The 23,306-nt window shown below is 34.4% G+C and overlaps 1 protein-coding gene across 3 annotated transcripts in view; it reads right to left on the reverse strand.

Moving 5' to 3' along the window:
- Positions 1-1,107: 1,107 nt before the first annotated feature.
- The window catches only part of col5a1 (procollagen, type V, alpha 1), a 165,567-nt gene continuing 143,368 nt past the window's right edge, over positions 1,108-23,306 (reverse strand). For 2 of the 3 annotated variants that reach the window (XM_015366905.2, XM_015366902.2), the window contains exons 49-66: positions 22,060-22,113; positions 21,695-21,802; positions 21,115-21,168; positions 20,876-20,929; positions 20,721-20,774; positions 20,575-20,628; positions 20,101-20,208; positions 19,925-19,978; positions 19,785-19,838; positions 19,545-19,652; positions 19,182-19,235; positions 18,733-18,768; positions 14,856-14,909; positions 12,707-12,965; positions 12,099-12,211; positions 9,393-9,461; positions 4,176-4,409; positions 1,108-3,900 (exon numbers count right to left, since the gene is read on the reverse strand). In XM_015366905.2, coding sequence (XP_015222391.1) covers positions 3,754-3,900; positions 4,176-4,409; positions 9,393-9,461; positions 12,099-12,211; positions 12,707-12,965; positions 14,856-14,909; positions 18,733-18,768; positions 19,182-19,235; positions 19,545-19,652; positions 19,785-19,838; positions 19,925-19,978; positions 20,101-20,208; positions 20,575-20,628; positions 20,721-20,774; positions 20,876-20,929; positions 21,115-21,168; positions 21,695-21,802; positions 22,060-22,113 — 1,668 coding nt within the window. In that variant the 3' untranslated portion in view covers positions 1,108-3,753. Of the gene's footprint in view, positions 3,901-4,175; positions 4,410-9,268; positions 9,338-9,392; positions 9,462-12,098; positions 12,212-12,706; positions 12,966-14,855; positions 14,910-18,732; positions 18,769-19,181; positions 19,236-19,544; positions 19,653-19,784; positions 19,839-19,924; positions 19,979-20,100; positions 20,209-20,574; positions 20,629-20,720; positions 20,775-20,875; positions 20,930-21,114; positions 21,169-21,694; positions 21,803-22,059; positions 22,114-23,306 lie in introns of all 3 variants that reach the window. The other variant, XM_015366903.2, reaches the window with a different exon arrangement.

The raw sequence follows: 23,306 nt of genomic DNA on the forward strand, positions 1-23,306 counted from the left end.
AGGTTTTCTGCCTTGTTAAAAGGCTTAAAAGAAAAAAAACAACCAGTTGAATAGATACATTTTCAGGTCTGGTTTTCCTCTGCCTTTAGTTCCTTAACCAAACTCATAAGTTGAGCTGTTTATAGTTTTTCTTTCGTTATAACTCTAATAAAGAGTTAAACATAAGTAGAATGTAGGACTGTGGATCTGCATGTCTGGACCACTGATAGAGTAAGACAGGTAAGCATTGTACCCATTAGTGGACTACATTTGCAATCCACCTTTTACAAGGAACCTTGCTTTGTCACTGCTGCCTCACTAAAATAATTTGAATAAATAATGACCATACCAATAAAATCTTGATGTTTTAAATGCTTTGGCTGTATTTCACATTTATTCCTTTTTGAAACTATTGATTCTTCCCTTTAGTACCTTAAAAATAGTTATTATAATTATTATTTCTGCAGATCACAGATTGAGAGAATAAACATTAAAGACTCATACTCACGATTAAGATTTATATGTTCATAAACTGCTTTCATTTGTATTTTTCAGATGTGACAAGAAGAATTAATGTAATTGTAAGAAGTTTTATTTTTTTATTCTGGGGAGGGAAAAAAACAGAAAACACACCTCCAACATGTCCTATTACAGTATAACTAGATACATTTTCATATTTACTGTGGTAAAGTATGTACTGTACTTAGAAGCCCAGTTATTATTGTCCTAATACTGTAGCACCTTTAATTTCTGAGGTATTGTCTCCCCAGAGTTAAAATAAAAAAGGAGTTATACTACTGATAAAACTAATTAACACTAATTATGACAACTTACATTAATTTTCTTAAATAATACAATAAATAAACTACATGGTAACATGAAGATACTGTATGAGGCTGGAAGAGACTAGGTTAACAGTATAGCCACCCTCTCCCTTTCATTCACAATTGTAGACACTGAAGATGTTCAACTTGTTATTTTTGAAACAAAGGATTAAAAAATACTAGCAGCATATAATAGAGATCCAGATATTTTAAATTATAACAACAGGGGAAAATAATTTTAATTCATGCATACAGATTGGTTTTAATGCTTCAAAAGACATACAAGAGCCACACCTCAAAAGAGTGGAAGGGCACAGTAAACTTGAATTTATTGACATAAAACCAATATATCTTCTATCCTTTATTACACAGGTTTAACAAGTTCTTAAAAAAAACATAACAAATATTTGCATGACAGTTTTGACAGTGGATCTGTAGGTTCAAATTTACAACAAAGTGTTATCGACAGCAACGTTTTAGATTGGGCTATGGGTACTATCCATATTCCTTAGGTTGTTAACAGATTTTTTTTTCAAGTCATAGCTCAAAAGAAACAAAAATATTAAACAATTATTAAAATATTCTAGGCCATTAAAAACTTAATTAACGCTGAGTGGTCTGTTGCAGGATTATAATAGGTTGTTTCTGGATGGACCAAATGTACATAAAGGGTACCATAAGAAAATTAGTGTAAAAAAAAGAATCACATGACCAAAACAGTTAAAGCTGAGTTTTGTTTGGCTTATCCTCCAACTCAAAGATGTGCAATCAGTTGGGATTCCTAGTCTTTTCAACTGATATACATAAAAAACAAAATCCAGAATCTAAATCATCAGCAAGAAATAAGAACACTTATATCCCATAAATAAGGTAGTGGGCAGCACGCCTTCTAGTATTCAAGTTTTTCAAGTGCCAAAGAAATTAAGCTATTGAAAAGCTTTACTAGATATTTGGGGTTTGCACAACATACTGTAAACTGCAGTCTTAAACTTAATACCAAGCATTTTAAAATGCTTTATATTTTACTGTCACAACTTGTGAAAGTTGGTATCCAAGCAGCCTTAAGAAATGTGGTTAAAATCATGTGCACCATATGTGATTCCTCTGTTTATTACTGTATCAGAATGTAACTCTAACCAAAACCCTTAATCAATGTCTTATCTGCCTGCTTCAATTATAGCAATGGGCCTTTATTAAAAAAAGAAGTATTTGTTTCAAGTAATGCATATATAATCTTTTAATCTGGAAAAATCAATTGCTCTTGTGAAAGGATATTAATTCAATGACTCAATTTTTTTCACATTGTATGTGAAAGTTTACTACCATCTAATATATCTGTCTAAAATGCTTTCAAAACATAGTAATCCAAAGTGAATGCAATATGCAGTAACTCAAATTAGCAAAGACAAGTTTTTCTGGAAATAATTTTGAAACAGCCCACCTTTATATTTTCTGCCATTCTTAGAGATGTAGATTGCCACAAAAATGCTTTGTTTATATTTTTGTTTTGAAAGTTTGAGGAATGAAAAAAAACTGAAATGAAAAGCCACTTAGAATACTCAACTAAGGCTCAAAATGGAAATATAAACCATTGCACAATTTTTGCTCACAGAGAACAAATTACAAAACACAAAGTTGTGGAACCATAATACACAAGTATTTTAGCTTTTTTTGGATTTTTTTTTAAATTCTGTTGCTAAACTAATACATAAATTAGCACCACATTCAGCAATTGATTACAATCTGCAAATACTACAATAACATTGCAGTTATTTCTCATTTAATTACTCTTGCCTGTTTTCCTACATGGGCCTAACAAGCTAAAAAAAAGATACATTTAAGAATTACTGTCTTTGAATGAATATGAAACAATGGCATGCATAACAGTAAGAAACTGTGATAAAGTTCTTATTTGTGTGAAAGTAGCAGGAACTAAGGATCTTGGGAGATTTGGTCATGGCAGGGCATCAACAGTGTTTTACTTACATTTAAAAAGTGAAAATACATACTGTAGCACCACAGAAGGAAGTAAAAAATAGCACCTATGTTTCTTTTTATAATAGTGTGATATCCCTCCCACATATAATCTCCCATTACATATACTTTGTAGAACAATATGGAAGTATAAAAAAAGAAAGTGTTTACCAAATTAAATTAAAATCTCTAACTGTAACCAAGCAAGTTTACAACAGGCATCTCAGAAAAAAGGATGACAGAAAATGAAAATAATTGTTGTGGTAAACAATTTTGTAAAGTAACGCTCAAATGATAGAGCTGTGTGCTTTTTTTACTTTTATTATTATTTAATTACAAAAAGAAGATGTACTTTACACCTCTAGCAAAAGATAGTAACTGGTCTCATGTGCTGTTTTTTTTCCTGTCCTTTCTCAAATTCAATTTTCATCCTTAAAAAAGGAGGTCACATGCATGTTTTGAAGCCAGAGTCATTACACATTAAAAGGAAAAAATATACAAAATTTACTTACAAACATACAAACAAATATATATTTCTATATAAAAGCATCATTTGGGAGAATGGCTGGATATTTAAAACAAAAGTGAATGTTGAAAACCTAAAAAAGAACTGCCATTTAAGGAGGAGGCCAATTCCGGGACATACCATCCCAGCGCTTAATGTTCACAATGGCATGCATCAGGGCTGTTTGGGCCATGTGATTCTTGATCTACACCAAATAATCTGTTCTGTTACTGGAAAGGAAAGCATGGGGATGCGCAAAGCTGTAGCAAAACACAGTAGACAGTCAGATCTGTCCAGTTTCAAAACCTGCATGTGACAGAAAAGGCACGCTGAGGTTACAAGGTTGCTCTTTTGATTGAATATTTCCTTGTCTTAAATCTTTATTTTTGGAGACACAACGGTTAACACATGTGACATTTTCTCTTTTTTTATTTTACTGTTTTGTATGTTTCTTTATGAATTAGCACAGTCTCAACCGATAAAGCAGACCGGCCCCACTTCGAAACCAAACTTCTGAGAGGCTTCACCAAAATCGTTGAACATGATGTCAACAAAAGGCACCTGCTCCACTTTGGGTGTGTTGATCTCTAGAACAGTCTTTTCATAGCCTTTCTTTGTCTGGAAAAAAAGAAAGAAAGGCTTCTTAGAAGAAAAGGGAAATTTTCTCATACTTCACAGTAGTCACGTCTCCTCCCAACAAAATAAAGTATCTAAATGGGCAATGAAAGTCAAAAGTCCATTTTATTAAATAGTATTTAGAAGTTCTATAGCTTTATAATGTCTTCATCATCTGAATTTCTTGAAGTACTGAAGGCCTTAGAGGAATTCATGAAAACCATTCTTGTAACCAATTTCTAACTGATGCAAAGCAAACTGAAAGCCACAGGTCTTACCGCACAACCATCAATAAGCGTTCTGACGTAAGGGTTGTTGTCATAGGACATTTCTTCATCATTTGATCCCAGGAACCGCACAGCTTTATCATAGCTGTCTAGGGTCTGGTCATGCCAGGCTACGGAATTGTAGCAGTTGTAGGTGAGGTTCTGACGCGCTGAAGCACTCAGGAGCCTGAGGAATGTCATTTGGACCACACCAATGGGATTTCCTTCAGAATCCACATAGGAGAGCTGCTCAAAAAAAATTTAGAAAAAAGGTCTAGGCAGTGGCATATCGAACTACTAGAGACCTGGCAAAGAGTTAGAGCAAATTAAAAGGAAAACAAGGATTAAACTCAGGATGTATTTAAAGATCTAAATATCACATACAATAGTAATTTCGTGAATCTAATATATCAAACTAATATGGTCAAACTCTCTTTTTTAACACTTGAATGTTTTTTAACTCTGTGTTAAGTAATAAAGTAGTTGTCCTTGGATATCATATAATGCATACTTTAGCTTATTACTCACCATTGTGATTGCTGTATTAAGTTAAATTATCCAAAGTTCATTGCATTATTTATTCTGAAACTTAAACTTTTGTGCATGTGTGGGATTTACATTTACAATTTATTAATGCTTCACTTATTTATGGCATTGCATGTTGGCAGGTGTACAAAGGCATTACTGAAGCACTGCATATGTAAAAAAGGTTTGACGGACTTATTACCAGTGGCTTATAATTTATCAGCCAGTCAATATTAAGCAAAACTAAATAATACATATTTGACTATACTTATTGACACCTCTGTGCTGTTAAGCTGGTACCTTGTTACTTTCATGAACATTAACAACAGTAGCTATTAGATAACACAATATAATACAATATAACAATATAAGATAAGTGCCAACTGGCGAACCTTAATTAAAAAAAAAAACTTAATGAGCAAATGTTTAGTGGTGGTGACAACTGCAGAGGTTACATCTTTTGACGTAATTTGCACTTCAGTAGTGTTGTTTTTTTTTCCACATTGCTACATTGTGAATGAGGCATCCAAAATGTTGCGTATTTAGTAAGAGCTCTTTTTGACCAAAAAAAAGTGCTTTATATAACAGTACTGTACATAAAAATCTGCTACTAATATACATACTTTACTATACTACTAATATACATCAACATTTTTAGTTTTTACTACAATTAGCAATCAGAAAAAAATCAGTAACAAATTTCCATTTTTAAACACTTCACAGATTTGCTTAATACTCATTTCAGTTTTAAAACATTAGCCTTTATTAGGTTTAATACTTAACAGGTTCAAGAAAACAGGATTTTGTGAATCCACACTACCTTCTTATTCATAAGCTTTACATGCTGATCAGTAGGAAATAGGTGTAAAAGAATTTCAAAGACAAATGTCATCCCACTGTGATAACCCACTGGCAGACCCTAAGTCACTGCCAGATGATTTTCACATTTTTTAATGGTCTTTCTTTTTTCAGAACCCCTCCAAGATTCTAGTGGTTTCAACATGTTCCTCTAGGAAAAACTGCACGGTGTTCCCTTTCAGTTATTCTTCACTTTGTTCTACTCATACAAGTAACTATTCTTCCTCACTCACTCTTGACTATCGTATTCACAAAGCCCTGCACATCATCATCACATTTACTAGGGCTTCTCATGAACTATTTCATTAGTCACAAGGTACTACAGTATTCAATCTGTTATTCAAATATTCCAGTCAACTATTTGCAACATATATAATTGATTCCTTCAGCACAACCAGGCATTAGGGTATTTAAATTATTCACTCCATGTCACATTACTCACTAAAAACTCTCATGCCCTTCTTTCACGTATTAGCTCTTACTTTATAAAGTGCCAGAACTTCACCATCACTCTACTCATTACTCACTACTCCAGCTGATCATAGATATCTGATAACCCTGTTTGGCCAGGGTCAAAAGTATTGGTTATGCCTCTCTATAATCAATACTTGGATGCCTGACAAAGCCAGTTTGTTTTCTCTCTCACATCCAGCCTTTGATATCTAGACTCCTTTCAATCTCAGGTATGGGGAAAAGATACTTCTTCTAGGTACTTGTACCAACACCTCCAGTCAGCCCTGGGTTAGATGGCCACAACTGTTTCTAATCAATGCATTTTAAGCCCATTAAACCTGGCAAACCACTGTACCACACAGCACACCTGTCCTGTACCTGTGAAACCTCAGTACAGCCTGAGCTGTATTTTCACAAGCACCCCTTGCTCACTAATCTAATACACTTCTTAAGGGACCTCCCCTTACAGGACTTCCACACTTCCTTTTTTTCCAAGCTAAAGTCTAAACACTGACACCTTTCCTCCTAGCTGTTTTAATTAGAATTCTTAGGCACACGTCAGTTTCAAATTGAGAATCATGATAACGAGACTTTTTTAATTAAACATATCTGCACAGTGTATTTAAGATTTAATTAAAGCAAATTACATGATGAAATTATGAAAAAGGCAATTCTCTGGTCTCACTCCCTTATGTCAATATGAATAGGGGGTTTACAGTTTTTACAACAGTGAATTTCATTGCCACAGACAAGACAACCTTTATAAACCAAACAGTAAAGCATAAATGATTCATTTCAGAATTAAAAACCTGCAATTTGCTATTGCTGACTTTTAAATACTCCATGAGGTGTACAGCAGACCCATGTCTCTGAAGATTCATAACTTCTGATTTTTGTAACAGAGAGTTCCACATTGTATGGGTACATATTCATTTTGTATACTAACCATTTCTGCTCCTTTTGATCCATAAGGTTTCTCCTTTGAGATAAACATGACTGACCAAGAAAGAAGCACATGCATAGCAATGGCTTAAGAACACAGGACCAAAGACAGCCACCCAAACTGGACATCAGGTTTATATTAATGCTCTGTGTAACTATGCTGTACAAACTAGGTGTTACAGATACACTGTATTTATGATCAAGTTCTCATTTAAATAGCAGAACAAGATCCAGATTTTGAAAAAGCAGTTGTTTATGACAATGTGAAAGATGGAGGTAATTGTAGTACCCAAGGAACACCTACAAATAATTAAAAATAATTTAATTAAAAAAAGGTAAAAGAATTGTCTCCAGGCATAGCTGGATACACGATTACAAAGCAAATATTCAAGGAACTTCATAAAAACATATACCAATGAAGTATATTAGTAGTAAAATTACTACTTGAAAAGATGTGGATTTCTTGAAATACAAGAAGGCATATTTTCTGAATTGAACACACTCTAATGGTCTAGTTGAAGTAAACCCAATATTTGTACAAAACCATACCAGAAAATCTAGTGGCAATTTATCCAACCATCTTTCCTCCACTTTGAGTAGCTGCCTTGTGGTTGAGTGAACACCACTTAAAGGACATAAGCAAAGCACTATATGGCTTGAATGCTTGCTTCCCACCATTGCCCCAGTGTTTGAAATAGCGAGCCATCACCATGGATATATTACCTCTCAGTCTCAGGCACTGCTGCATTCCAAGTGTGGCTGGAGACCCTGGGCAACCAGTTTAAAGTGTCTGTATGTCTTTCAAATGGCCAGTATTAGCCAGCTTGGCACACAATTATGTTACAAGTTATATCTGATCATTTTCACATCAAGAGAAACAGTTTCAAGAAAACAGTAATTGAGAATTTCTAGAAAACAGCACTTTCTTTCCTGAGATCAGTATTCTAATACTGTTGATTATGTGTTGTCACAATAGTAATTCTACTCAGAATGAGTACAACCACAGACTCAAATATCTGATTTGCGTGCTTGCCTTAAAAAGCTGGAGTTCTCTAAATACAAATCTTAGTTTGTCATGTACATAACTTTGTGTTTAATTATACTGTCATACACTACAATGAAGTTGATATGAAATATGCACATTCAATATGAAATATGAATTTGTCAATATTATGAATACTAAATTGCTCAAGTATTTAGTGTCTTAAGAATCAACAGTAGTACTTTAAAATAATGCCCATAGTTTCATATGAAACCTAAATAAGTATCACCGACTGAATGTTTCTAACATTTCTTAATTCTGAAGATATTCAATTGATGTTGATGAGATGATCACTTGCACACCTTTATTCATACGAAAACCGATGGAACAGTTTATTTTAAAGTAATACCAGGGTATCAGAATTTAGATAAAAGGCTTATTTGTTGGCCTCTGATCTTTGGAATTTGGTAACACTGCTCTTTGAATCATTCTACAGTAAATCATACAAGAACAGTTGCAAAAGTTCTTACTATATTCTAAGAATTGAAATAAAATATTGCAGAGTTCTTTAAGTAGCCAGAAATATTATCTGTGGCTTAGCTGACATTTTAAGATAATAAATATCAAATTAACTAAATGCATGTTCAAATGAGGATGAACATATAATTATTTATATGGCTAAATCATATTCAGGCATACAGACACTTTTAGGTGAAATCTTTATTAATGATTAGAATTGTAGTTGGGCAACCTATTCCATGGGATAAATTCATTTAAAATTAACTTACTGTAACTGGTAAAACAATTTAATATGAGGTACTCTACACTGCAATATATTTGCAATTTTTAATGTAAGGGAAAAGGTATTCATGATGCCCACTGTCAATCAAAACACAAACCTGGAGCCTGCCAGAACACATATGTTTAAGATTTTGAATGTTGCAAGAATCTGCTATACCAAGAAATCAGTTTTCACTGAATACTGAGGGTGTGTTACACTATTTGGGTAGGACTTATTTATGTATATAGAACAAGACAATGCAATCTTCCGATGCAAAAAATAGTCAATCATTGGAAAAAAGTGCTATCTTACACAAGATGCACTTGTTTTTGCATTGGAAAAGGTAGCTTTTGTTGCTTTCTATCTGATAGGAAAGTTTATTTTTACTTCATATGGAAGGTTAAGATAATTGACTTGCCCATTCCTTTATTCATTTAATAAAGATACACCTGAGCCAGTAGACTCAAATTGATCTGGTAACCAGTGACACATGCGGTTTACTGAGTAAAGCAGTTGCCAGTGACATGCATGAGTCGAGGCCCAAGACCTTGATGTGCAACTTACCAGTGACCCCCGCTTGTATTGACTATACCAAGTACCAGGCGTGTCTTTGGGCCAACGGGCCATTTTACTCTGTAAAATATGAAACTTGTTAAGGGAAGAGAATCGAACAGGAAGGATGGCTTACCAGTTTACCACGTTTGAATTCACTGAACCAGGATCCTGGAATCTCCTTTGCCCAGGATGTGAGTCTAGTCTGGTGTACGAGGTGGGACAGAGAGGGAGAGAAGGCATGTTAAAGGCATGTTATGTCATGCTGTACCCCTCTTAGTTTGAAAGAATGCTGTATGAGTCAGAAAAACAAGAAGAGGTTAATGAAACACACTGTGGAACAATGGACATTACAGTATATATCAGTTATTATGATGTAAAACAGTTCTCATGTGGTAAAGATATAATTACCTGGAAAACCTAAAGCAGGAGACAAAATAATCAGAAAATGACGTTAACCAAACAAAAAAAATATCTATGTATATATGTAAGGAGTTGAAATGGAATTTTTGTCATGAACTATCTGCTGTCTTACAGGATCTTTATTTAGATACTAGTGGTATCTTTGGTGAATTTGTACAACACAAGCATGGAAAAAGAACAGGGTAATGGCTATTCTGATCTTGGTGGCTTCAGAAACTAATCATCTTGTTTGTAATGCTTATGGAACGAGTAACTATTCTTTTTCATTTGTGGTTAAGTGCATTTTTAAATTGTTGTGTGTTTTACTTCAAATAATTTATTGGCCCAGAACCATAAAGTTTCGTGATGGCTTAAATATTGTCGGTCTGACCTTTTTTACATGTTCTGCATGTTACACAAGGATATTGAATACCAAAATAAATATGGAAAAAATATATTCACTTCTGTCTTTTTCATTTAATGTTTAGAGAGGAGTGAATACTGTAAAATATCCATCCATTACTTCAAAGCATGTGGAATTGAATGTATATATGCACAAAATCAAACCCTTGAATTTTGTAACAAACACATTAAGGTCTACATTGTGTTTCTTTACAGTTAAAAAAATAATTGCAAAGTTAATTTTGTACATAACCCAGAAACATTAAAAAAACAAATTCAAATTGGATTTCTCCTTGCTTTCCAAGCTAAGAGTAATAGAGTTATAACCAAATCATTAAGGTTCAAAACTGTAAAAACACATTGAGTATGTTTTCTAATGTACTAAAATATGCTGGTATATCCTAAGATGAATTTGCTGCCGAGCTCCATTAATTATAACATGAACAAAATATTTATTAAATGTAATTTACCCGAAAAACTTTAAAAAATAAAGTAGTCATACTGATGCAGCCATTCAAAACAAGCGGTGTATCCTGCGGTATAACACGGTGAGCGTGTCGCAGTATACCGCATCATACCGTAAGCAAATTAGATTATGTTAATAGTATCCGGAATCACCTTGTAAAACCGGCAGGTGGAGCTAATAAAGCTTAACCTCTCCTGTACAGCATTTGAGCTGTCACCAGAAAACATCCGGTTTCGAATCCCGATCACTGCTGAGGGACAATCTTTATTCAAGAATTTAAGTTGTATACTCTTTAGACTTTTAATTTTAAACTGTGTATTACAGCATGTTAATCATTATACTGTACATTAAAAAGTTGGTATATTTTATGGAAGCAAGATTGCTCAGTTGGACAAAAGTACACAACCTACCACCTTTATCATAAATATTTTAATTATGCAGAAATATTTTATGCACCAAAGCCTTTACCGAAGAGTAATTACTGATAGTATTAATAATGAATGACCTTGGACAAGCTGTAAACACTGTATTACCCTGGTCCACATTGTTTGTAACCGTCTTTGTAAACAAAAATACTTTATTTTGTCAAGTAACACCACAGCATTTTGTTGATCCAATCATGCATTCGTTTCCAATCATATAAAGTCTTGAGAATCTCCGATTTACCATGCCTTTCACATGCTCATAAAAGATATGATATAAGATATAAGAAATTTAGGAACATAAACATATTACTGTATGTAAACTGTACTGTATATGGCTTCAGATGCATTATGCTCTTATTCTTTTTATGTCAGCTACTAAAATTGCCCTTTAGTGGTAAAATTCCATATAAATATTCAATACTAAGCGGATTAAAACGTGCACAGTAAAGAGATTAAATGATTAAATCTTTTCACTACCGACCAATGCACCATGGGTGTCCCTGTTGGTCATTTTGGCCAGCCAATCACGTACCACGGTATGGCGCGTAGATGCCCATGGTACGGGTTGGTACCGTGCATTTTGAATGGCTGCATCTGTACATGTGAGCTGTTACGATATTCAGTCTCTCTCAGTTTTTTAATAACATCTAATGTTATTATTATAAAAACTGTGCTTGTGGGAAAAAAGAATACTAATATTAAGGACTGCCTGTAGTGAAAAAATGTAATTAGAGTTGTGGTAAAATCAATATACACTGAGGTAAGTATCTGCCTCCTTTTTGGCTATGACTGCAGAAAAGACTGTAGCAAAGTCTGTGTTAAGAATAACCTTTTGCTGACTAAAGTAACCTTTGGGAAGTTAACTTAGTTATATATTAGTATATTACAAAATAAAAAATAAGACAAACAATTACATTTTCTTTTTTTTTCAGTAAACTATTTTGTTTATACACATTGTTTGGAAAGACCATAAAGCAATGTTTTATAATACACAGATTACTGTATATTTATTTGTTAGTTAAGATTCTCTTGGGTATTTGGTATGAAAGATCTTGAAGTAAACTAAATAGTCTAGGCTGCAGTTATAATGCAAAGTTCAATTTGTTAACATTACTACTTAGCTCTGTTTTAAAAAAAAAAGACCTACTCCTTCAGATTTCTTGTCTGGGAAGATGCAGCTCTCTCCTCCAGCTGTGAAGTTGCAGTAAACCTTAAAAGAATCTCTGGAACAGCCTTGATTGGGATCAATCCAGTATTCACCTAAGTCAAAAATAGAAACAAATACTAACGGTAAATGCGGCAGGTACTGTAATTCAAAGCAAAATAACTTACTTGTGCAACTTGTTCTGTGCAATTAAGAAATTCAGAATGAGGTGCATCACCCCAAAATTGCATTCTTTCTAAAGTGGGAAGACAACGCAATGCGGGTAATAATTTACAAAATTCCCTATTTACCCATAACCACAGGATACAGCAAGCTTTCTGAAAATGAGCTCTTCTATTTGACAATTATTCATCAAAATAAAAGAAACACAAGCACAACTCTAAAAACTATGCATGTGAAATGCCATTGTTTCATTGCTAAAGACATTTTTTCAGTTTAATGTGTTGAGAAAAACTCCCAAAGAGGTTTGAGTGCAATTACTGATATTTAAGGTAGCATACTGTATCTTAAATGCAGTACATGAATGTAGTCTCTGTGCCATTTGAATGCCCTCTGAATTACTTTGGTTATAAAAGTAATTAACAGCCCACCATCTGGGAAGTCTGGGTGGCAGAGCTGCAGATCTTTGCAAGTGCGGGCAGGGTTGTTCTGAGTGCCCAAGGGGTGCTTCATCTGTTCAATCTCTAGTTTGAGAGAGTTGAGTGAGCCAAAGATCTCCTCCATGCCATCATCGTAATCCTTGTAACTGTCAGGGTTGCCATCATCCATTAACTGGCTAGCGTCAATATCTCTCCTGCTCCTCTTGGAAGACTGGATCGGCAGTGGGTGGATGACATCGCCTGGGGGACCCTGTTTGTTGGAAAGGATTTGCCAATAGACCTCAAGTTAAAATAGAACATCTGAAGGCCAAGCCTGCATGCTTAGCCTAAACAAAACTCAACATTTGTGGTTTCAGCTAAAACAGACATACTGTAGACATCAATATTATTATGTTTGTTGTGTGCAGCTCTTTATTGCTAACTAGATAGATGGGTTTACTCTTAAAAAAGTGCTTTGTTATGTTGTTGTTTTGATAAACTCATTAAATTAAATGCCTGGATTTATTATATACTGTGCAGTCCGTAAGCATTTGGACAGTGACACAATTTTTGTTGTTTTGGCTCTGTACTCCAGCACATTGGATTTGAAATAAAACAGAATATCAGCTTTAATTTGAGGGTATTTACATCTATATTGAGTGAACCATACAGGAATTATAGCCCTTTTTTTAATTCATTGTCCTCCCATTTTAGGGGACCAAAGGTAATTGGCTGCTAATTGCTAATTTTTTGGTAATTGACAATTGGCTGCTCAGTTGTTTCTTTGCCAGCTGAGTGTTGTTGCATCATTAGCTCATGCACAATAGAGCTAACAAAAGGTCAAGAGTTGATTCTAGATGTCGCATTTGCATCTGGGGTCTGTTGCTGTTGTCTCTCAACATGAGGACCAAAGAAGTGTTAATGCATTAAACCGTGCCATCATGAGGCTGCAAAATCAGAATAAATCAATCAGAGACATAGCCAAAACATTAGGTATCTCACAATCAACTATGTGGTACATTGTTAAGAAGCAAGAACGCACTGGTGAGCTTAGCAAACGGCCTGGTAGACCATGGACGACCACAGTAGTGGATGACCAAAGAATACTTTCAATCATGAAAAAAAAACTTTTCAACTGTTGAATAGATCAGGAACACTCTCCAGGATGTAGGCATAGATGGGTCAAAGACTACCCATAAAGAGAAGAATACACCAGCATAATTTCAGAGGGTTTACCGCAAGATGCATATCCACTGGTAAGAAAGGCCACAGAAAGGCCAGGTTAAATATAAAAAAGCCTCTAGAGCTCTGGGACAAAGCCTTATGGACAGATTAACCTGTACCAGAGTGATGAGAAGGAGAAAAAATCAAACTGCTCATGATCCAAAGCATACCACCTCATCTGTGAAATATGGTGAAGGTAGTGTCAGGTTTGGGCATGTATGGCTTGTCACTTGTCTTTATTGATTATGTGACTGCAGATGGCGGCAGAAAGATGAATTCTAAAGTGTACAGAGCATCTTATCTGCTCAGATCCAACCAAATGCTTCAAACTCATTGGACGGTGCTTCACCCTGCAGCAGGACAATAACCCCAAACATACTGCTAAAGCAACTATGGAGTTTTTCAGGGCCAAAAAATTGAATATTTTTGACTGGCCAAGTCAATCACCCAACCTGAATCCCATTGAGCACGCATTTCACTTACTGAAGACAAAACTGAAAGCAAAAAGTCCCCAAAACAAGCAAAAACTGAAAATGGCTGAATTACAAGCCTGGCAGAGCATCAACAGGAAAGATACCCAATGTCTGGTGATGTCTATGGGTCACAGAATTTAGGCAGTCATCAACTGCAAAGGATTTGCAAACATGCCAATTTTTTTTAAAGTTTATGTTAATGTGTCCAATTACGCTTGGTCCCATGAAATAAACCCAAAATAGACGTAAATACCCTCAAATTAAAGCTGACATTCTGCACTTTAACCTCATAGTCATTGTTTTATTTCAAATCCAATGTGCTGGAGTACAGAGCCAAAACAGCACAAATTGTGTCACTGTCCAAATACTTATGGACTGCACTGTAGATTATACTTCTAATGGCAGCTCAGACTATTAAGTGTACAGCATGTTTGAATTATACAGGAACTTATACAGCAACTTACAGGAAGACCAGGAGGTCCAGGTACACCAGTTTCACCCTTAGGTCCAGTCTGACCCTATAGCAAATGAAACAGAATTTCAGAAATGTCAAATGTCAGAATTTAATACAGTGGCTAGAATTGAACACAAACAATGCAACTCCAGTTTCAGCCATTCAGAATGTGCAATGAATAATATAAATGAAACATATTACATTTCACCATGTATTTTTTAAAATAACCTGATGCTGGACTGCACATCTGTGTAAAACTGCTAGGTAGCACAGTAAATGCTTAACATGGCATGTGGAAGTATTCTGGGCTCTCAAGCAAAACACCTGTGTTTGAATCACATTCAGTGCTCACCCCCTTAGGGCCAGTCTTTTTCCAATTATGTAAATGTATAAAAGTGTAAATCATATACTGTTTTGACTAAATAATGTAATGCTATATATTACAGAATGTTAAATATCAAATAAATATTAAAAATGAAAGTACTGTAGGTCTGTTTCACAGTGCAAAATGACTCACCCAGATAAATAAATCTTGTTTATTATTATAGATTGTTGTGAACATGATGTGGTTTTTCAGATATACATCTGCATTAAAATAATCTATATTTTGCCTTAATGCTAATTTCAGCAAAAAGTAATTAGGAAACAATTTTGTTTTAGATTTTGATTATAAAAATATATTTCACACATACTGTACTGTAGTGGGTTTAAAACCATATGGTATCATATTGTATATACATATATTTATACTGTATATAGGTTATTTATATGATTCATGATACTGTATGTACGCTACTGTTTCACCATATCTCTATGTGTGGCACGTTGGGAACTATAGTTTTTGTTCTCGTATTTGATTCACATGGCCAACTTTTTAAAAGTACATTACATGCTATCACTTTACACCCACTGCGAGCTTTGAGAGAGTGTTTTAACAATTCTGTGTGTATTTTTTTTTCTCATTACAACATGTAGTCTAACAGTGTGACTTAATATGTAAGACAAACTATTCCAGGAATAAACAAAAATGCATATTCGATTTATTGTATAACCACTAACACATGCATATTTATTTCAATGTGAAAACTGAACCTGTGAGTAACCCCAACAACCACATTACTGGTACAACACACATGTATGACTCGCAGTTAGGCAATAAACAGTAGAAGCGCAATTATATTTGCCATTAAAATTTGTAAGTGAACAAGTAATAGGTTTATTCCATGCTGAAAAGAGAAGAAAGAAATTATTCATGTATTCCTTTTTTTTAATTGTATAATGTAAGCATGCACCAAAGGGGTTGGGCAGCCAGTTGGCCTTGGACCTTAGAGGTTTTTTTTCTTAGAGGTTTTTGGTTCCTCTCCTTCGTTGTCTTCTGGTCTTTTCTGTTCTGTATTCATAACCTTTATAGTCACTTGCTTTGTTAAGCGCCTTGGGGCAGCCTTGTTGTGAAAGGCGCTATACAAAAATAAATTGAATTGAAAACATACATTGTGTTTTATTTTCTTCTCCTCTTTTCAGCATGGAATTAACCAATTACTTTGCAGCCTATGCATGCTGACACAACTACCAACCTGAACTAAAAAATTGTAAGTTCCACATTTTAAGTTACAAAACAAATTGCAAAATTTGTAAGTTACAAATTTTAAAACAAATTTGAAACCCTATGTTTTAGACTCATAAGTTCACTTATTAAACTCTGAGATCCTTACTGATTTGAATTTCTACTTGTCTCATTTAGCTGGAACAAGAAAGGAAGACATTCTGCAATTCATTTTATTGGAATTTGATTTATTATAAAAACCACTGACATTGACATTAGGAGCAGGACTTGTGGGTTATACAGTTCATAGCCTCTCATTAACTTGCAAATGTGATTAACTCTATGACACTGCACCCTTTGGACCAGATACAACTCCTTTCTCAGTCTTTCTGGGGTGGAGGTTGGGACTGAAGTTATTGTCCCCCTACTTCAATTTAATACTGATTTAACTGATACATTCTCTGTACTGCTATGTACTATGTAAAGTGAATATTTAACAGATTGCTGTACTGTATATATTCATAAAAAAACAATATAGTATAAATATAAATAAAATGTCATTATTATATAATTATTTTATTTATTTATGTATACAAATATTAGATATGGTGACTTTAAAATCTTTGTATTTAAAATGCCAGATTAAAACAAAACTTGAATAGTCATTTTAATAAATTTACTGTAGCCTTACGGTAAGGTGTTTTAGTAACCAGGAGACATAGACGTTACCAAGAGGTGGTCCTGTGGGGTTTATGGGAATTGTAGTTCCAAAGATAAATTTGCATCACTGACAATTGGAAATGTGTATTGAAGACATGTGTGTGAGTGAAAATAAAAGCCTGCACACAGTTTACCTCCCCCTTTTGCTACACGCATGTGCAATTTTTTTGCTGTCACGTATTTACAACTTTTTCTAGCAGCTCAGATGAAGCCAAATTTTATAAACCACTAATATAATAGTATAGAACTGATAATATAATTATATAAACTACTAAAAAGAAAAAAGGACAACAAAAAAACATAAAATTTAAATGTTAATTTTTATAATTTAAAAATATACACAGTGTCATTAAAATTTGTATTTACACTAAATGCTGTTAACTCTATTGTGATTTCTGCTTATGGGAATCTTTAAATTATTTTGCTCTTTCTGAGCATCCTGGAGATTGCTGGTCTAAAGGTTTGGAGGTTCATTCATTTTATTATATTACTATTAATCTTATGTTAATATTTAACATATTGTTATATATAAAATCATCAGAAATGTGAATGCAATTTATATATCCGGCTAAGTTAAAAAACAACAAACCTTGGACCTTCTGAGTAGCAGGCGAGCATTCAACTACTGTACCAAAGCACCACTTGGGTACCAAATGCTATATTAACAGACTATGAGCATTTCATTGTCCACACAACTATAACAACAGCAAAATGTAGGTAAAATGAACATGTGAAAATGTTTCTAAAAGCTACCAAAATCTCTTTAGTTACAAGATTACATATAAACAATTCCTATTGGTAATAAAACAGCATTACAACTTTTTTGCAACAATAGTGACAGCAAGTCCTTAGAAAGGGTTAAAACATAGAGCTTTTTATAAAGTATATAAACTTCACATAGAATGAGCATGTCAAAACTTTTCCATAATAACCAGAGTAAGAGACTTAGTTAAAGACTTTGATGCATGTTTATGAACAAGGTGAAATACTGTAGTGTACTTTTCTATAGTTCAGGTGGGTAAATGCAACGTTTCGACTATGGAGCTCCATTGCTTAAACGTTGTGTTTTCTTTCTTCTCTTTTCAGCATGGAATATACCTATTACTTGTTTTTTTTTATGTATAGCTACCACTAAGTGCTTCTGTTTGAACCTTATGTGTATTATATTTATATTAATAGAAAATAATATTTCTATTAATTTCTTAATAGAATTTAATATTGTTTATGATGTTCATAGACATTATACTGTTGTTTTTATTTTCAGCTACCAAACTTTCTCTTTAGTTGCATAATTCCATATTAACATTCCATATTAACTTAGATATTAAGTGGATTGAAAGATGCCCAGACGAGAAAGTTTAAATGAAGCCATCATTGTTCATCTTTGGCCAGTGAAACACATAACATACTGTACCACAATACCGCAAACACAGTACTAAGAACTGTTCTGAGTGGCTGCATCTATATAATGTCCAGTTCCTCTGTATTTGTAATGATGTCTTTACATATCTTAGCTGCAGAAGGAATGCATGTAATTGAACAAGATTTCTATTTTACAAAAATATATAGTATAAAAATAAACATAGCATTATTGATTTCCATTTTTTCAATTCTCAGTACTTACAGCTGAACCCTTTGTGCCCTTTGGACCAGGGGGACCCTTTGAAAAAAAAGAAGAGCGAATTCATCATCCTTTATTCTGTCATTGAGGATTCATAACTTTATAATGACCTCAGCTACTACAAAAATATTATGCAAATTGTGTCATTACTTTATACTTTATCTTTACTTTATCTTCTTCAGCTTTGATGTGGTTAATTATTTCGATTTAAACATGAAATCATCACATTAACATGTCAAAAGTCAAGTGAAGAGTGGGTCTGCTGAAAAGTAAATTAAAATGGGGTATGATAAACAATTGTGGGGAAGAATTATAAAAGAAGGTGAATGTGTGAGTAAAATAAACATCAATAAGTCAGAGTACAGGACAGGTACTATTAAAACACCTCTTTAATCAGAAATTAAACACTACTTTACAAGTGTGAATCAAGATGGATTTAGCAGTCATTTTACCGGCAATCCTGGAGGCCCAGGTGGACCTAGTGGACCAGACGGGCCAGCAATACCCTTAAATGAAAAAAAAACCAAGTCATTAAAAAATAACAACCCTTTTATAAGTAACAAAAAAATGTAAAGTACATTTTTACACTTTCAGATTGAGAACTTTATAAGGTAGTGACATTTTTGTTATGGAATAACATGCATGCATTAATCTGGCTGGTCAACTTTTTTCTTTACCAACCGTCTCTATTTAACAATTTACACACATACAGCCGACATTTACTTTATCAAAAAGGATACTTGTTACTCTCTCCCATCTCAAATAAGATCATCCCAAAAAAGGTAGCAAAAGAGGAGAAATTATGGGATACATACTGTGTCACCTTTGGGACCAGTTGCTCCCTGTGGACCCGGAAGGCCTCTGTCACCTTTCTCACCCTGCTCTCCAGGAGGACCAATCAAACCAATCAAACCAGGGTGACCCTAAAGCAAAGACAACAAAAGTAGACTTACAAAATTAGCGCTAGTTTAGCTGTGTTTTGTTTCAGAGCTGTGCTCTATTCAATAAAATCTTGTCAAAGACATTTTCAAGAAAATCAATCCTTTGGGTCATACCTTTTCTCCTTTTAGGCCAGAGTCGCCTTTTAGACCTGGCAAGCCAGGAGGTCCCTTAAAGAGATGATGAAAAGTAATTAACACACTTTCTAATGCAACATTGTATATAAGTATTATAATTTAGAGTTACATTTACGTACCATTGGTCCAGGAGGGCCATCTGGGCCAGGTGAACCTGGCAGACCCTGTTCACCCTACAAACAAAATATAATAAATTTTCCTTTCAGTAATTTTAGATCACCCTAAACCACAATGCCCATCCACCTATAAGAGGTGGCCATTGTCACAAAACATCTCAAATCTTGGATTCACTTACAACTGGACCTGGGATTCCTCTGAGGCCCTCTGGGCCAGGCTTGCCTGGCGCTCCCTGTGGACCAACAGGCCCTGTCTTGCCTTGAGGACCTTCCAAACCTGCTTCACCCTGGGGAAGAAAGACATTGAAGCATTACCTATATTCCTCTACTCCTATAGAAGACGCAGTAGTGAATGCCCATCCACTCCCCTATTAATTCAGTACAAAAGGAATACCACATAGCAATTGCACTGCAAGTTTCCTAATGCAGTTTATTTTTATTACACATTTTCTGAGCCCATTAATGTGGTAGTAGGTGGTAATGTGGTCTCCATTTTGAGCAGTACCATGTAGCCCTCACTTTGCTAGGGGAGAGGAAATATGGTATTCTACTTCAGGAAATTGAGCTAAAAAATGGGTCAAGGATAACAAAGGGGAAGGGCAAACCTTCCGGAGAATAGAGGAAGTGTAAGATGAAAAAATATGTTTTATTACCTTAGCACCTTTTTCTCCTTGCCTTCCTTCTGGACCAGAAGCACCAGGAGGACCCTAAATAGAAGAAAGAAAAGCACAGCATTTGCTTTACACTGTCCATATCTGAAGATGAGAAAAGATGCACAGAGAAGATGTGGCTAACTCACTCTCTTTCCAGGAGGACCAGAGGGTCCAGACTCTCCAGTAGGCCCAGGAGACCCCTTAGATCAAATGAAACAGCAAACAGGTAACATGAAACTACGTATTCTGAAGTTTACTGCACATTTCAAAATACAGATTAAAACTTAAAGGTATAACTTACAGGTTGGCCAGCCTCTCCATCATCTCCCTTGTCACCAGGTGGGCCATCCTGACCCTGTTTGTAAAAGAAAAAGCAGTCCTTAACACACAACTGTATGAAAATTCAATAGATGTACAATTTCTGTGGGACATTCTAACTACTGCATGATTTGTAAAGTATGTATCATACAGTATGAAGGTATCTCTATTGTTGCTATTAAAGTTTGGTTAACAATACCAACAAATTCTACAAAGACCTACAGGTTGGCCAGGCTCTCCAGGAGGACCAGGATCACCAGGGAAACCAACGGGACCCTGAAAAAAAAAAGAGACGTCAAAATATAATCAACACAGTTTTCATGCCAATCAAACGTATGGAAAATTAATAAGCACCTATTGTGTTTGAAAGTAAATCTGAGTATGAAGAGGTTGAATTCAGGGAAATATTTACATTGTCAATATAATCAAGACAACTGCTTAACCTGCTGGCAGAGGGAGACCTATAGTTAGAAAAAAGCTCAATGAAAACGTTTTGGGTGTTGATGTGCTTAATTATAAACACCAAATGTATTAAAATGAAAAACAAAGACAAACTAGTATTCCTAGTTGTAACAGTCACATAACATCAATGACAGTCATTTTATTTTTAAAGCATGTACTTTAATATCTGTACCCCTATCCTCCACCGTAAAGTAGTATTTCTGGGTATCACGTGACAGTTCAATTCCTACCAAGACTGTTGTGTTCACATTAATTAATTTAGGCAGACAATCTGTGCAATGTTTATGTCCTGTGTGCACTGGAAAATGAATGGAAAGTGACCTGTTCTATATGTACTTACAGGACTGCCCTTTGGCCCATCGTCTCCAGGAGGACCTTTTGGGCCAGGTGGTCCTGCAGAACCTGGCGGGCCAGCTTCTCCTTTCTCTCCTCTCTCACCTCTGGGACCCTAGATTATCCACATGGTTCTTCATCAGACATTAGGACATTACCATTTCATTATCTCACAACAAAATGTAAATAAATGCATGTGAGGGAAAACCAAAAGACTAAACAAACAATTAAATACATTCCAGTATAAAATATAATATATATAAATAAAAAAATTATAATGCTTAGGGTTTCATTGGTTTTCATTTCTATAATTGATTCTAGCAATTTAGTGTTAAAATATGAAGTAGGATACAATATCATGTGTTGACTTACAGGTGGGCCAACATCTCCTTGAAGACCAGGTTCTCCGGTCTCACCAGTTTCACCCTTAGTGACAAATGAACAGAAGGAAAGAAATATTTAAAACAAAAAAGCCTGCTTGAAACAGAAGAAATACTAGAAACCAGAACTAACCATTGTGTTTTTTTTCCTATGTTATGACGTAATCAAGTGAATGAAGTTAATATGGTATATCTAGATTTTCAGATAGCTTTTCATACAATACTAAATAAAAGGTAATTATTTTTGTAGTGTTCATGACAAGTGTAGTGACATTCAATGTAATGCATGTCTATCAAATAAAACATGATAGATGGACAGTAAACAGAATGTATAAATATGGGGGTCAAAGTGAATTAATGAATGGAGTACCAGAGGGTTTTGTATTAGGACCACTGTAAATTTACATTGATTATCTAGATTCTACTATATATTTAATAAACTAGTAAAGTTTGAAGATTATACGAAAATTGAGGATTGTCAATCAATAGAAAATTAAAAGACATCTACAAAGACTTATACAAAATTAAAGACTAAACAAACACCTGACACATGATATTTAATGCATGCAAATGAAGTAATTTCATTCAGGAAATGATTGGTGCTGGAACTTTCTTACCAGATTTTTTATTTCACCTCTTTAAGAATAAGGTTCAATCAGTGACAGATCAGATTCTTAGACAATTAGTATTACTTAGCTATTTTATACTTTTTAAAATGTTTTTAAAAGCAAACATTTATAATAAATGCATTATATATAAACCATTAATAAACATATTCATCGGATAAATATATTCATACTGAACTAATTTTAATAGTAATTTTAATTTCCAAATGTCAAAGATATTGCACGCACTTAAAAGACACCATTACCCTGAAAGGTGTTACCTTTGTAAGATATACAGTATACAGGGGGTGGACAATATAACGAAAACACCACATGAAAAAGGAGTTAAACTTTGAAGTGACTAAATCACAATGACAAATGCAGCTGCAAAGGTGAGTCATATTAGGTTAATAGTCAATTAGCAGTATCTGTCAGCTATAAAAGAGGTCTACAATTAGTACTTTGATATGTGAGTTTTCAAAGCAACATGAGGCAACTAACAGAGTTCCAAAGATGCCAAGTAGCCGGTGTCCGAATTGCAGGTGCATTGGTCACAAAAACTGCAAAAGTATTTAATGTGTCAAGGGGAACAGTCTAAAAAATAATGACAGTGTATGACAAACATGGACAAACT

This window comes from Lepisosteus oculatus, chromosome 24 (assembly GCF_040954835.1).
Source record: "Lepisosteus oculatus isolate fLepOcu1 chromosome 24, fLepOcu1.hap2, whole genome shotgun sequence".
NCBI lineage: Eukaryota > Metazoa > Chordata > Actinopteri > Semionotiformes > Lepisosteidae > Lepisosteus > Lepisosteus oculatus.